Source organism: Anoplolepis gracilipes, chromosome 4 (genome assembly GCF_047496725.1).
Source record: "Anoplolepis gracilipes chromosome 4, ASM4749672v1, whole genome shotgun sequence".
Classification (NCBI taxonomy): domain Eukaryota; kingdom Metazoa; phylum Arthropoda; class Insecta; order Hymenoptera; family Formicidae; genus Anoplolepis; species Anoplolepis gracilipes.
In genome coordinates, this window is record NC_132973.1 from 3689156 (window position 1) to 3704445 (window position 15290).

General features: G+C 29.8%; 2 protein-coding genes across 3 annotated transcripts; both read right to left on the reverse strand.

Annotated features, from left to right (window-relative positions):
• Window positions 1–3559: 3559 nt before the first annotated feature.
• On the reverse strand, window positions 3560–5980 carry LOC140665492 (pancreatic triacylglycerol lipase-like). The gene is made up of 7 exons (XM_072891672.1): window positions 5820–5980; window positions 5679–5733; window positions 5455–5600; window positions 5130–5372; window positions 4223–4423; window positions 3787–3943; window positions 3560–3681 (listed from the first exon to the last, which is right to left on the reverse strand). Exons 1-7 carry the CDS (start codon window positions 5896–5898, stop codon window positions 3645–3647), a joined length of 918 nt encoding a protein of 305 aa, XP_072747773.1. The 5' UTR covers window positions 5899–5980; the 3' UTR covers window positions 3560–3644.
• Window positions 5981–11685: 5705 nt separating this feature from the next.
• Window positions 11686–14984, reverse strand: LOC140665491 (pancreatic triacylglycerol lipase-like). Of its 2 annotated transcripts, none has more exons than XM_072891671.1 (7): window positions 14840–14984; window positions 14696–14750; window positions 14479–14624; window positions 14166–14408; window positions 13277–13444; window positions 12820–12976; window positions 11686–12690 (listed from the first exon to the last, which is right to left on the reverse strand). In XM_072891671.1, exons 1-7 carry the CDS (start codon window positions 14919–14921, stop codon window positions 12534–12536), a joined length of 1008 nt encoding a protein of 335 aa, XP_072747772.1. In that variant the 5' UTR covers window positions 14922–14984; the 3' UTR covers window positions 11686–12533. The 2 variants fall into 2 exon arrangements, with proteins under 2 accessions (XP_072747772.1, XP_072747771.1); XM_072891670.1 differs by having other exon boundaries at window positions 13247–13444.
• Window positions 14985–15290: the final 306 nt, after the last annotated feature.

Genomic DNA, 15290 nt, shown 5'->3' on the forward strand with positions numbered 1-15290 from the left:
GCCGACTCTACGAAATGTCGCAATTTTTACGAGGCGGTCATTTAATGCGGAAAAAAAATCTCATTGCTGGCTGCGGAGATTGCATTCGCGTCGCGATGTCAAAACGTCACGCGACATGCGTGACGTTTGCAAGTGCTTTTGCAACAAAGTGCACTTCGTCAATGCTCTCTAGCGGCCCACACGTCACTGACCTTGGAAAAGGTCCACTTCTCGAAGTGGACTGGTGGTTCGTGCGCGTGGGTCGGTATCGAGAACGATCCGTGAAAAATGTCGAAGTCAACTCAGAGTGTCGGACAGGTTTTGGTGACCGCCGAGAGAGTACGAGAGAGCTACATTGCCCAGTCGTTTATCCCTAGATGGTGATCCTGAACATGCTCGTTGTTCCATCATGAGAAGTAGCGTGTGTCTCTCGCGAATGAATGCATATCAGTGCAACTAAATTATGCGCGCTTCTAGGGCTCGTTTAAACTCGGGACACTGCTGGCGCTTGACAGATGCGCGTGTCCTTTTTATGCGTTCACGTCTGTTATCCTCGTGCAGCGACAGAGTTTGTGTGATTATAGCATACAGACTACATAACAAAACAAAGTTTAACAAATTATCTTATACTATATAAGCCACAAATAAACTCGATTGAATCTTTGATTAACATCTAGATTCGTACGTTTAAAGTCCTTTTAATATGTTTGGGAATATATGTAATTATATTGTCAATATTATGTAAGATAAAATTGTTACATTTTACTATATTAATTAGATGTTATATTGAAATAAACCAAGATACCGTAAATCCAAAAATCATAACGTAACAAGTCGATGGATTTATATGAAAAAAGGTTGTTTCTTTCTCAACTTGATTTGTAAAAATAATTATTTCTATCACAATGTTTCGGTTACATTATTACACTTTGTAGAATAAGATAATTTTACGATAATGCAACAAAATTTTAGAGCAATCAACGGTTTCATTCGGCGGCCGGACATAACGTGTTCGTTTTAACGAGATTCCGCCGTGCCCGCGCTATCCTTGGGGGCAAAACGCAACGGTGTTACGCACAGAGAATAAATTTACATTCACGAACGGCGGCGGCTTTCAACGAGTTCGCTAGATAAAGGCGGTTCATTATGTGCCGCATTTATTACCCAATGGCGGTTCTTGATCGCCTCACGATTGCCTTTAATCCCATCGTCGAGATCGGATCGCGCCGGGATCTCGCGTAATCGCGTTACCAACTTCCAAGGACCAACCACGTAAGTATCCTATCCTTGTCCGCACACATATTCTCGTTAAAGCGCATTGAACACAATCTTTGTCATTTTGTACAAAACTCACAGGTCAGGGATTCAAAAATCAATGTGTCCATGAATAGGATAATGCATGCATCGCTGATTGACCGAGTGCATAATAAAATCGCGTGAGGACGTTATCTGTAATCGTGCATTTTAACTTTTTTTTTACATGCTTATATTGTAAAAAATATATACATACAGAGCTTGTGTACATTTCACTAAAGATTTCTATATAAGCTCAATCTATAATTTTATAAAATTTAAAAAGAGGTCTTAATAGATATTAATTTACACGGAAATAGAAATTTAACTTTTGGAAAGTTATTAAAATTATAGGGAAAAAAAGATTGCTTGATATCATTGCCAAACAATTGAGTAAAGAATGAAGAAGATGAAAAAAAATTGTTTTATAATGGATATTATATGACTCAATATGTTGTAATGCATTTGACATACATAATTAACATTACATAATTGGCTAACACAAAGTAACACTTTTTACAAAATTTAGAAATTTAATAACGATGTTTAGAAATTTTATAATAATGTAGATAACCGTTATTAATAATTAATTGCAAGAGAACACATAAGAATGAGTGCAGCATCTATTCTCGTAAGCAAAATGTCCATAAAGACTAAAGACACGATCAAAAAAAGTATATAGCTACTTAATCACATGTTCAACATAAATACGATTAAAGCCGCGACTTTGTAAAACGTAATAGTATTGTAAGAAAGGAACTTCCCGCGGGAAGTCGCGCGAAACTGTCTAGACGCGCGTAAAATTTTTACACCCCATGTATACACCTATCAATATACGTACGATATATACGTATATGTATATAAAGTGTGAGTGTGTGTATGTGTGTATCTATATGCTCGGGCTCAAAGTTAATCTGGATTAACCGGTCTTGAGCTTCACGGTTGCAGGGAGAGAGGGGTGAAAAGGGTGGCGAGAGGCGGGACAAAAATCGAGATCAAAGAAATATACCCTCTGGAGAAGAGAGGCTAGTCCTCTTTCTCTCTCTTTCTCTCTACCTCTCTCTCTCTCTCTCTCTCTTTCTCTCTCTCTCTCTCTCTGTAGCTATCTATTTATCTATCTTTCTCTCGGTTGCACCGAGCTTCGAGTCGCGGCGGAAGGCACGTCAGAGTCGAAGCGCATTGTCGTGCGGTGCAATGGAAGAACTCTATTTCTTCCTAAATCTCCCTCTTTCTCTCTTGCTCTATTTCTGCGCGTTTCTCGCGATTACGCCGACAGCTATGCGAAACATTTTGAATCACACGAATAGTTTTAAAAAAATGCAATTGCAAATTTGAAAATAAGTTAAATTACAAATAGACTTTAAGAGCATTTTAAATTAGTCGTTTTGTTTATGAAGTTATGTCGTCTTATCTTGTGAACTTAATGAAAAATATTTCATTTTTAAGTTAATATATTCTCTTAATTTTGAGGAGAACCCTTTCTATACTTTTCGAGTGTTACATGAACTAAATAATAAAAAAAAAATGTTTATACGTATTTCAAGAATCAGATATATCGAAACCTTATTACTCATTCACTCAAACAGAATCATGCAAAATTTTAATTTGAATTTAATTCAAGATATTATTTTTAGCGTTTTATAAAAGTTATGATAAATGAAGATTTTTTTTAAATTTCTTTAAAAACTCGTTTATATGTATGACTCCTATTTTTCGATTATTAAAAAGTAAGAGTTAATGCAGAATTACAAATACGATCGTTAAGACAAGCGCTCCGTGTTTCGACGACGATATCTCATAGTAAGCATGACTTATACCATTCTTATCCCAATCGCGCGAAGCAGATGGCCGATCTCGTCCACGTCCAAGCGATTTAAACCCTCTTCTTTTTAATTATCGCTCCTTGATGGACATCATGTGAGGCGCCGCGATGCGCAGTCCGATAATGCTCAGACATAATGTGTAATAAATCACGAGGGGATGATCTTCGTATAACGTGTGATATATCGTGCTGCGCTTGTTATAACAGATGTTCGACACGATCTTCATTACGAGACGGGTGCAATGAAAAAGAAAATCCCGACTTTATTCTGTTATATTCTATCTCAAGGCCGCAAATAATCTTTTCTATATAATCTGCAGTTTCAAAGGCTGACAAATTATTAAAGCTATTTAATCTACCAAAATAATATATGTGGACTTATCTTGATTTATAATTCGTAAATTAAATTAAAATTTAACTTTACATAAAGATTAATGGAGTAATTAGCATATTATTAGAACATTTTGAACATTAAATTATAATTAGTATATTTCTATTAAATTATCTAGTTACATTTTTAAATTTATATAAGTGTAGTAGGTAATTTTCATTATAATACTTCTGTTTTAAAATAAAATAATCCACGTCTGCAAGAAAGGTTGTTTTAGATTAATATTTTTTCTTATTATATAATAATAATTTTTAAATTATACTTATTAAATAAATAAGTCAAATGTTAATTATCATCTTACATATTCGATGCACCATATCCAACATAAGTCTGTAGACTGTCTTTGCAGTTATTTAGTATATAATCAATATAAGAAGCACACCGTGTCGCAACAAATTTTGTAGGATGCCGTTTTGATTCTGCATACAAGTTGACTGATTTTTGATGACTGCAAAGATCTAATAATAACAGAATAAATGTTTAGATCAAGATATTGATTAGGTTATTTACATTTTTATAGCTTTGTAGATGGATTTAACTTTGTAACATCGAATAATTATTTGCTAATTAATTTTAAAATTGCAATCAAGTGATTGATCGTAGTTGACAAATTTTCTTTTTTTTTCATATTTTATAAAATGTTTTAAATACCAAAATTTGTTTACAATATATCGAGCAACAAATGTTGATTTGTAAAGAAAATTAATAATGACATATTCAATAGCCCTGATTCTTACCGGTCAGGGATAATGGTATACTAATTAATTTACAACCAGGCTGAGGGCGAACACCACCGTTTTGGAAATACTGCGCTGTTCCTTGATATGGAGGAGTACCATATCCTCCCATATCCGTATGAATGATATCGACCCATGCCGCATCTTCGGACGTAAGATAGCATCCGCGAGGATAGAACAAAGGATTTGCAGGATCCAATCCTATAAATGATAATTTTATAATAATTTTCAAACAAATTTTAAACTATAAATTCTTTCATGGATTCTTTACTTTCTTATTAACAAAAACATAATGAAAAATTTAAGAGTTACTTAACTATTGATTATTTACATACAACTTATTGTAAGTTAAAATAAATTATTTGTTAATGTATCAGTATTTATAATAATATAATTATTAATACAATAAGTAATATATGTGTATATGTATATTGTATATACATATTTTTTCTACTAATATTTTATATATATTTAATAATAAAAATATATATTATACAATGTATAATCTATGTACAAGTAGTATAAAAAATATTATTAAATTATTTTTGGGTAAAAATGTTATAGAAAAGTATATTAGTTTCATAAATTAAATTTTTTAATATTTTTCTTCACAAATATATCTGCGCAAACTTAAAAAAAATTGTAAATGAAATACATATATTACGCTATCGCTAAAAAATTAACATTTAAGGATCAGAGTATCTAATATTAAGGATATTAAATTATACTATATAACAATACGTGAACAGTTGAGTAATCAGAACTGAAAAATATTTGAATTATATTGAATTAAAATGTCTTTAAATATATATATGTATGGCCTTCATTTTAATTACCATTAATTATCTATTATTTCTACCAGTTAAAAAAACATGAAACACTGTGAAAATTTAATTTAATCACGTACCTGTGATGCGAGGTATAACAAAATCGTTGCATTTACCAGCAAAACCAGCTATGTGAGCTCCTAAGGAGTGCGCGACAATATAAATCTTCGATACATCGAGGCCGTTATTTACAAGCAACTGTAGACTTTGAGCGAACAAACTGCCTACTTTTTCGCCATTTTGAAAAGCTTTATTGTAAATGCCCTTAGAATGTTTACTCCAATCGAGTAATACAACATTGTCCGTTCTTTCATAACAGAGTGCTGATCATGCAAAAAAATACTTTACTGTATTTCTCTTTAATTAAAGAATGCTTTATTGTAGTTTTATATTTAAATGCAATACCATCCATAATTAACTGGACATTTTCCTCTTCCGGAAATTGTAAATATCCAAAGATGTAAAAGATTGTCTGCTTATCTTCTAACACTTTTAACAACTCTTCTGGTGCTGTGATCGGGTAAGAGATCGTTGCAGGGGTTTCATTATTGCTGTATAATAAACGCAAATATTTATTTCAATTATTATTGGTGATTATTATTTTAAGATACTCTTCTACAAATACAAACCATTTATAATAAATGAGATTAACATCAGCCGCAAAATCTGAATCCGGCACATTACCTATAAAAGTAATACGCACATATAGTATGCACTTTTGATATTCACGTAATGTAACTAAAGAATTAAAAAATACAACACATATTTACAGCGACACATATTTTCTTTGCACATTATTCTTGTCACGAGAAATAAGAGAAAGTAAAGATATACAATAGACATTAACATTTTGAGAATATTTACAAACAGCTAAAAGTCTATATTTTTAATGTGGACTCTCCGTCGTGCGGATTTTCTCTGGCTAGAAGAATGCCGATGTTAACGTAATATATATACCAATGCCATTTCCATATTATCAGATAAAAAAAATGCGTAAGCAAGGATGAATAAGTAAAAAACTCGTTTTATTAGCAAATATGTGTTAATTAATTCTCATTCCTTCGTAATTAATGACGTCAAACATCGCGTAAAAAAATATTGTAAAAAAATTGCATTACATTTATCATATCATATAATTTTTTTTATTCTCCTAGTTTGCTCTTAAATTATATCTGAACCATAAATTTTATAATTTATTTACATAAAATACAAAATTATGTCTAATAAACTTTGTATCAAAATATCACAATTTATTGCAAAATTTATTATTCAAAATGCATTATTCCACGAGACTAAAGTAATCAACATATAATTAACGCGAACTGAAAATATTATTATAATGTTATTATTGTCACAATCATCCTATTTCAGTTAACTTGAAATGATGAAAAGTACTAATATTAATATATAAATATGTAAATCAAGTAATATTAATTTATGTAATACTATAGAAAATATGTGTTAGTGACAATACGTACTTTAAACGCGCTAATTAATAAGTTCCTCTGTCAAGTTTTGTATTTATTTTTTGCATTTAAGTATTTTTATTTATATTCTATGTATTCAATTTTATTTTTTTATTTTTTTTATTATTTTACATCTCTGACCATCTTTAAAAAACATGCCGATTTTCTTTTTACTTTTTAAAATTATTTTCCATTTTTTATTGTTAACAAGGGTATTGTTTACATTATATACCATAATATTGATAATATTATACTAATTTCTTTTTGTTTTTACTCATTTACGACCGACTTTGACATTTATGTAACGATTTAATCGATATCTATGTATTGTATTTTACTGAACAGGATCTTATAATGTCTAATTAATATTTTCTTCAATTTATACAAGAAGTTTAAAAAAACTATTCAGCATTTTATAGTAGATAATATACATAATACTGAGTAAAATATCCTTAGTAAATATAAATCAAAAACTCAAGCGTGTCAGAAATATATAAATAATTTTGTATGTTATTATCATGACTTATGCTTCTACATGTTTCAGTATTTACAAACCGCATTCTAAGTGTTTTTATTCCATATATATTTTAGATTTCATCAATAATCATTCCATTGAAAATTGTTTATAATGCAGTTCTACAATCGCTGAATACGTGATGATAATGACTAAAACTAAACAATTACCGGTGAAATCTTTCTAAAGTATGTATAAAATCTGAATGAGAACATTCAGAACGCGATTTTTAAACACTGAGTGGTTTGTAAACACCGAAATATATATAAAAATTAATAAGTGAGTTATGATAATAACATACAAAATTGTTTATATCTTTGAAACAATTGAGTTTTTTTATGTTTACTAACTAATTGTAAGATTTTTTTTACTCATTATTATATGCACTATCTATCATATGTATGTTAAATAGCTTTTTTAAATTATTTATATAAGTTTTGTAACAATGTTCAAATTAACATTTACTCTCATAGTTTTATCTGTTATTTGACTTTGCTATTGATTGAGAGTTATTGTTTATAATATAATAAAAAAATAATATAATTATTTTTTTATTATAATTAAAAATAATTTTAACGTAAGAATCAAAATAATCATTAAACGTAAAACAATCTTTTTTAGTATCTACAATGTAAATTATGCAAAATACAATAATTACGTACAAAGATAAGAAGAAAAAAGTAAAAAAAAAAACAAAACTAAAATTAAGTAGAATATTGAAATATATTCTCTTCTTTTATTGCTAAAGATCACACCGACATTGTTATTTTTATTTAGATGAATATTCAAAGTTAACAAGGCGTGAAAATTAAATGGCTATTGCTGTTGAAAATAACGATAACGTGGGCGTCTCGCATGCACGTTCATTCACAAACATGCTTTATTGACTTGTAATTAGAACTCATTTGCGTATGCAAAACGCCACTCTCATAATCTCATTCAGTCTATTTGAAGGTCGGTTTTTAATTTACCGCTAATGATACTAAAGTCGAAAAAAACGCTAGTCCGTTAGCGACTTTCGACTTGAAATTACTTTGCTTTCGTTCATCAAACTGGAAATTTTCTACAAGACAATACATAGTTGGACCGAAAAATTTTGCTCAAAATTAAAAATGTAATCACATGCTACAGAGATCAATCTTCCATATATTTAAACAAAAATACAGATAAAGCAAAATTAAATAATAAAATCTCGAGGCCCTGAAAATGCGAAACATGTTTTATGTAATATTTGTAATTTTATAAAAGTATTTTTCCTGTGTTACTAAAAAATAAATGCATTAATTTAATATTATATATATAACTACTATTTTCTTTGTACGTTAAACTTTATGTTAACAATTACAAATTTATAAGAAGAAAAATTTCGAGAACAATTAAGAGACTTTTTATCTGCAAATATTTAACAAGTTTTTCAAACAGCGTATCAATAAATTCTTTAGAATTTAAGAGATCTGTTAAATTTCACTTGGGTTTAAACGCGAAAAGTTCTTTTCGATATTAAAATTTTTTTTACTTTAGTAAAAAAGGACACACATGTGAAAATTATTATCTTCAAAAAATCTTTGCAAGACTATATTAGATAGTTTAAATATAAACGAGATTTAATTTCGTGCTTTTTTACAATCAGAAAAGTCTCACTTACATTGGGACCATTGACCTATCATGATAATGTGTTTTTTTTACTACAGTAAAAAAATGTTTAATATCGAAAAGAACTTTTTACGTTTAAATAACTGAGCTCGTCAATGAACTCGAAAGAGTACACTAAGTATTTCCTTTATATTTGTATACATAGCTTTTCGGATCCAAACGTGAATCATCCTGTACATACACATATTTCATTAAGCATTTATTTCATTCCTCTCTGCTCGCGATTAAACTGCCACAAGTGCAGATGAAAATTACATAGCCGGACTGTATAAGCTCTATCTATACGTATCTCTCTCTCTCTCTCTCTCTCTGCTCTCTTACAATCTTTCCGCTTCTTTTCGTTGCGTTTCTTTAAATGAAATTTGTTTTATAACATGCATGTTAACGTGCACCTGCACGCGACGTTTATGATGAGAGTTGGGCCAGGTAAAGAGGTCAGTAGCTTCCAAAAGAAACAAACATAAACAATCCGAAAAAAAGAAAAGAATAGAAGAAGTAAAAAAAATTCAAACTGTGTGCTGACCATTTTCCGTCTCAAGCAAATAATTAGTCGATTAGTTAAATGAAACAAAATAAAATATATCTTTACGATAAAGATTCCCTCAACATTTCATTTTCTAAAATGGCATAATGTGTCTTTATTGTCAATACTCTAATATAAACTCTAATTCAAACTTTTAATATTAGTATCATCTATTTCGCGATTATCTTGCGTATATTCAGATTTATGCACTACTTTATAAAATTATCGACTGCTTTGCAATCATAATAGTGATACCTTTCAAAGATGTCTGTGGAATGCGTGCGAGTACTCGCGATAGGAGGTTTGTCTGTCGAGAGATGGAAACAATTTGTATCAATTATTCATGACGATCAATGTTTGATATGAAATTATAATCAGTCATTCGTGCGTCAGTCAACCATATATATAAATTGGCTCTTAGTTCCTTACATACGTGCGCACAGTACGTGGGCGGAAGTGCCATTTATGTATCCGAAACAAAGGCAACGTATTTGATCGCGGCAGACAGGAATGCAGACAGCTATTTGTTTCCAATGCTGTAGAATACTCTGACAATGAGAAATCAACACTTTTTCTCTTTGTAACTGCGTCTTTTAAAAACTAATGTCATACCTTATATATATAGGGAAATGTAGAATACGGGCAAAGATTTAAATAAAATAACTCAGAGATGTTTGAGTAATTAATAGCGCATAATTAATATGTCCGTAAAGTTTCCGTACAAGTATTAAATAAGCGGAATAGGCGGAAGATCGCGAAGATACAAAAAGATCGACCGTTTACATCGTCGGTTTCTCGTTTTCTAAATTCGTTAGCAGTTCAAAAGTCTCCTCGATCTCTCGTCAAACAACAATACGTGCAAGGAGAGAGAGAGAGAGAGAGACGACAAAACACGCAACAAATACAAAATATATAAATAAAAATACAGATATAAAATATAACGTTCGATTAGTTTTCTTTTTTTCTCTTACATATATACATATATATACATATAGTTTAAGATTATCGCGTATAGTTATTACAAAGCAATAATATTTGTAAACTAAAATTTTTATAACGCTACAATATTACAATATTTTATAATAATATATCAATTATCAATTTATCATCTCATGCTTTTTTATATGCAGCGATAATACTTGTTATAGGTAAAATAAAGTTCACGCATGATTCTGTTAAAACCTTGAATAAAATTTTAATGCTTTAAATAAAATCTTAATATTTAATTAAATGACTGAAAGGAGTAGCAAGAATCTGTTTATATTGTGGAATGCAATTATTTCTCGCGCGAATAATATAGCACACATGGACGTAAAGATTCAATAAAAAAAACTTGAGAGAAAATTGCCTTTTGTCCTATTTAATAAATTATATTCTTTTCTTCCGAGAAAGAGAAACAGAAAGAGAGAGAGAGAGAGAGAGAGAGAGAGAGAGAGAGAGAGAGAGAGAGAGAGAAGGAGGGAGGGAGGGAGGGAGAGGGAGATAGAGAACAAGACGCTCTTGTTAGAACAATGATCAAAGTCTCCTTTAGTCTTAATTAAGACAGAATTAGTAGCAATATTCTTTGCTGAGAGTGTCGAGTATATTTATGCAATATATTCCGTATGCGGCCCCGGATTTAGCGGCTGGTTGAGAAATTACGTAAAACGCGAAAATTAATTATGACGAGTTAATATAATCTGCACGTGCATGAGTTATAATATTTTGTCTGGTTAAATACATAATTTGTACACAAATTGATAATTATGTAAATATTTGCCTAAATATTTATGGATCAAAATCGTAAATAAAGTTCTGGTGATAAATATTAAGATGTACATGATCGTGTTTAAAAAAATGTTATATTAATTATAAAAATTGCCGTTTTAGTTTCTCTCATATTTTTCATTAAAAAAGGCACTGAATAATAATATCAAAGTTCTTGAATAGTATTGTTCCGAAAAAATACAAATATATCGATTTAACGCAGATAATTGCTCGTCGATCGTTGAAATTGTACTATTCTATTTTACAATCTAGCATAAAATTAAGCCTATCATTAACATAAATGTGAGGGCATCTCTTAAAAAATAGTAGCTTCAATGCTTGCAACTATCTCACGGTTAAACTACTACAGATTATGTCAAGTTTACATTTCAAATTGTTTGCATACTAATTTGCTAGCATTTTTAATTCGATAGATGTTAAACGGCAAACAATCTTATTTTTCTTCTTTATTCTTGATTATATCAATTTAGACAGAAAAATTAGGTAGAAAAACTAATAATACTGCATGCACAAACAAACTTTTATTAACATTTGTTATAATTTATATTTATTAACTCTTATTAGCAGATAAAAATAAAATTCCAGAAATTTTAGTATTGTAATTACGTACAATAATATTCTAAAAATATCTCTTTCCCTCTCTCTCTCTCCCTCTCTCTCTCTCTCTCTCTCTCTCTCTCACACACACACACACACACACACACGCGCGCGCGCGCGCGCACACACACACACACACACATTTCGTAATATATGTATATATGTAATTACTTTTCAAAAACTGTACACTTGTCTTTATTTTCAGAAAAACACAATACCTCAAGTAATGAATTAATTTGATATTATCATGATCAAGTTACAGCTTTATATCTTAAATGTAACAAAAAAGGTAGATAAGAATGCACATATTTTTGTCTTATATATGTGTAGTAATATATTAAATTTTTCTTCTGATTCTGTCAAAATAAAATTGATTATTAAATTTTATTTTTACTTTGATGTATGAAGAAATATATTTGTTTCTCTCTCTAGTTAGTAATTAACCCCTTGACAGTCGCAAGCAAATTTTACCTTGTAGGCCAAAAGTGCGTTGACACAAAATAAGACCTGATGATCATAAAACTGAGTATCCTAAGGTTTTTTGGGTCGCTGAATCCGAATATGATATCAGAATTCCAAAATTCAAAATGACGGATCCCAAAATTCAATATGGGGGACACCAATTTTAAAAAGTCAATATATTTTTATAAAACTCGGTATTCTAAGATTTTTTGAGAATTTCTAATTTCAAATTAGTTCTCGTATGTATTGGAATTATTACCAATGCAGTTACTTTCATTTCTTCTCTCTGTAATTGAAAAAAAAGTTTTATAAAAATATGTTGATTTTTTGAAACTGGGGTCCGCCATATTGGATCCGCCATTTTTAATTTTGAAATTCTGATATCATATTCGGATTCAGCGATCCAAAAACCTTCGGATACCGAAATTTATGGAAATCAAAATAGATTTAGTCTAGTTTTTTTGCGATGCGCCTATAGGCGTCAGTGACAGTTGTGGTCAAATTATTTCCGGCGCCATATGGCGTCAATGACTGTCAAGGGGTTAAAGAAACTGTTCCAAAATTTGTCCAAAATTGATTTTAAAACCGATTGAAGAAAATCTTGACACAGTTTACACCTGACCTTGTAAGTTCCTGCATGGAAATAATAAAATCCGCTTCTGCAAGAAATTGTTATAAATCAATACTTTTTCTTATTATATACAAAATTAAACAATAATTATAATATGAAACAATTTTTAAATTATTGTGCTTGCTAAATAGAAGTCAAATGTTTATTATTATCTTACGTATTCGATGCAGAATATCCAACGTTAGTCGTGTTGTTGCTACTGCATTTATCCGCCTTATAAAGATCACAAGAAGAACACGATATCGCAGAAAATTCTGTAGGGTTATATATGGAGGCTATAAACAGTTCGACTGATCTTATATGACTGCAAAAAACTAATAACAAAATAAATGTTTAGATAGATCGAGATATTGGTAATTTAAATTTTTGAAGATTTATATTAAGATGGACTCGACATTGTAATATCGGATTATTCTTCTAATTTTTAAAATGCTTCAAACAGTGATCAATCGTAATCAACAAATTATCTTTTCTTTAGATTTTATAAAATGTTTTACGTAAATATCAAAATTTGTTTGCACTATATCGGGCAACAAACTGATTTGTAATGAATTAATGGCATATTCAGTTGCTTTGATTCTTACATTTAAGCAATAATATATCAATACACTTGCAATTAGGCTGAGGACGATAGCCACCGTTTGCGTAATATTCCGCAGTTCCCATACTTGTAGGAGTGCCAAATCCTCCCATGTCCGTATGTATAACATCAACCTTCGTCGCATCTGTGGATGTAAGGTAGCAGCCTGAAGGATAAAACGCAGGATTTGCGGGATCTAATCCTATAAATGATAATTTTATATTAATTTCCAAAATGTTGAATTGCTTTTCTCATACATTTATTCTTCTTTTCTAATTAACAAGGGCTGAATCAAAAAGCTATAAGTTACTTAATCATTGATTATTTACATGCAAAAATAATTAATAAAATAAATGATTTGTTAATATATATGCACTATTAATATAATTAATAACATATATGTATGTGCATGTATATAGTATACACACATTTTTTCTACTAATATTTTATATATATTTAATAATAAAAATAAATAAAATAAAATATATATAACCTGTACGTTAGTACAAAAAATATAAAATTATTTTCGCGAGTAAAGATCTTATGAAAAAATTTATTATCTGTATAAATTAAATTTTTTTGCATATTTTTTTGCAGTAAGCGTCGCAAATAAAGCGAAAATATCTCAGCAAACTTAAGAAAAAAAGTTATAAATGAAACATACATATCATGCCATCACCAAAAATTAACACTTAAATATTGGAATATCTAAACGTTAAAGATGAGAAATTATGGTAAATAATATGTCAGTAAATAATTGAGTAAAAACAGATTAAAAAGTAGTGGATTATGTTAAGTTAAAATGTCCTTAAATTTATATATATGCATATCTTTCAGTCTAGTTATCATTTGTTATCACTTTACATATTTTCAAAACATCTTAGAGCTGCTGTGCAGATTTCAAACTTAATTTAATCACATACCTGTAATGCGAGGTATCTTGAACTTAGTGCATTTACCAGCTAAACCAGCTATATGAGCACCCAAAGAAAATCCGATAATATAAATGTTCGATACTTTGAGGCCGTTGTCTACTAACTTTTGTAGACTTTGAGCGAATGCACTGCCTACTTTTTGGGCTTCTTCAAAATCTTTCCAGTAGTTGATGCTGCTAGAATATTTACTCCAATCGAGTAACACAACGTTCGTTCCTCCATAACAGAGAGCTGATAATGCAAAGAAGTACTATTATATTTCTTTTTGATTTAATAATGATCTACTTTCTTATCGCATTACCGTTCATCATTGACTGGACATTTTCCTTTTCCGGATTTTGTAAAAATCCAAAGATGTAAAAGATTGTCTGCTTATCTTCTAACACATTTAACAACTTTTCTGGTGCCGTGATCGGGTAAGAGATCGTTGCAGGGGTTTCATTATTGCTATACACGCATATATTTATTTTAATTATTATTTGTAATTATTATTTTAAGATACTCTTTTAAATACCAACCATTTATAATAAATGAGATTGACACCAGTCGTAAAACTTGAAGCCGGCGGGGTACCTATAAATAATAATATGTACACATAATACAAATTCTTAGTGTTCATATAATATAACTAATAAATATTCATTAAAAAATAAAATACATACAAGAACACATATTTCCTTCGCCATACATTATCTTTATCATGAAAAATAACAGAAGGTAAAGGTATACAATAGACGTTAACATTTCGAAAATATTCACGAACTATGAAAAGATTGTCTATATTTATAATATGAACTCTTTATTGTGTAGGCCTTTTCTGTATAAGAGAAAATCGATGTTAATGTAATATATACCAGTGCCATCTCCACACATACCAGATACGAACAGATAAGATAAGCTGAGACAAGCAAAAATAAATATATTTAACAAATGTCTTATTAATTCGCGCATACATGTTAAATACATAGTTTATAAAAAAATATTTGTTTTTATTATTTGCAATTAAACAAAGCGTTTTTTTTATCAATTTTTAAATATTAAAAAACGATGTCGCAAATCAATATTCACCAGCACGTCAGGTTTCGGAATAATTGAGGTTTAATATGTGCAAAA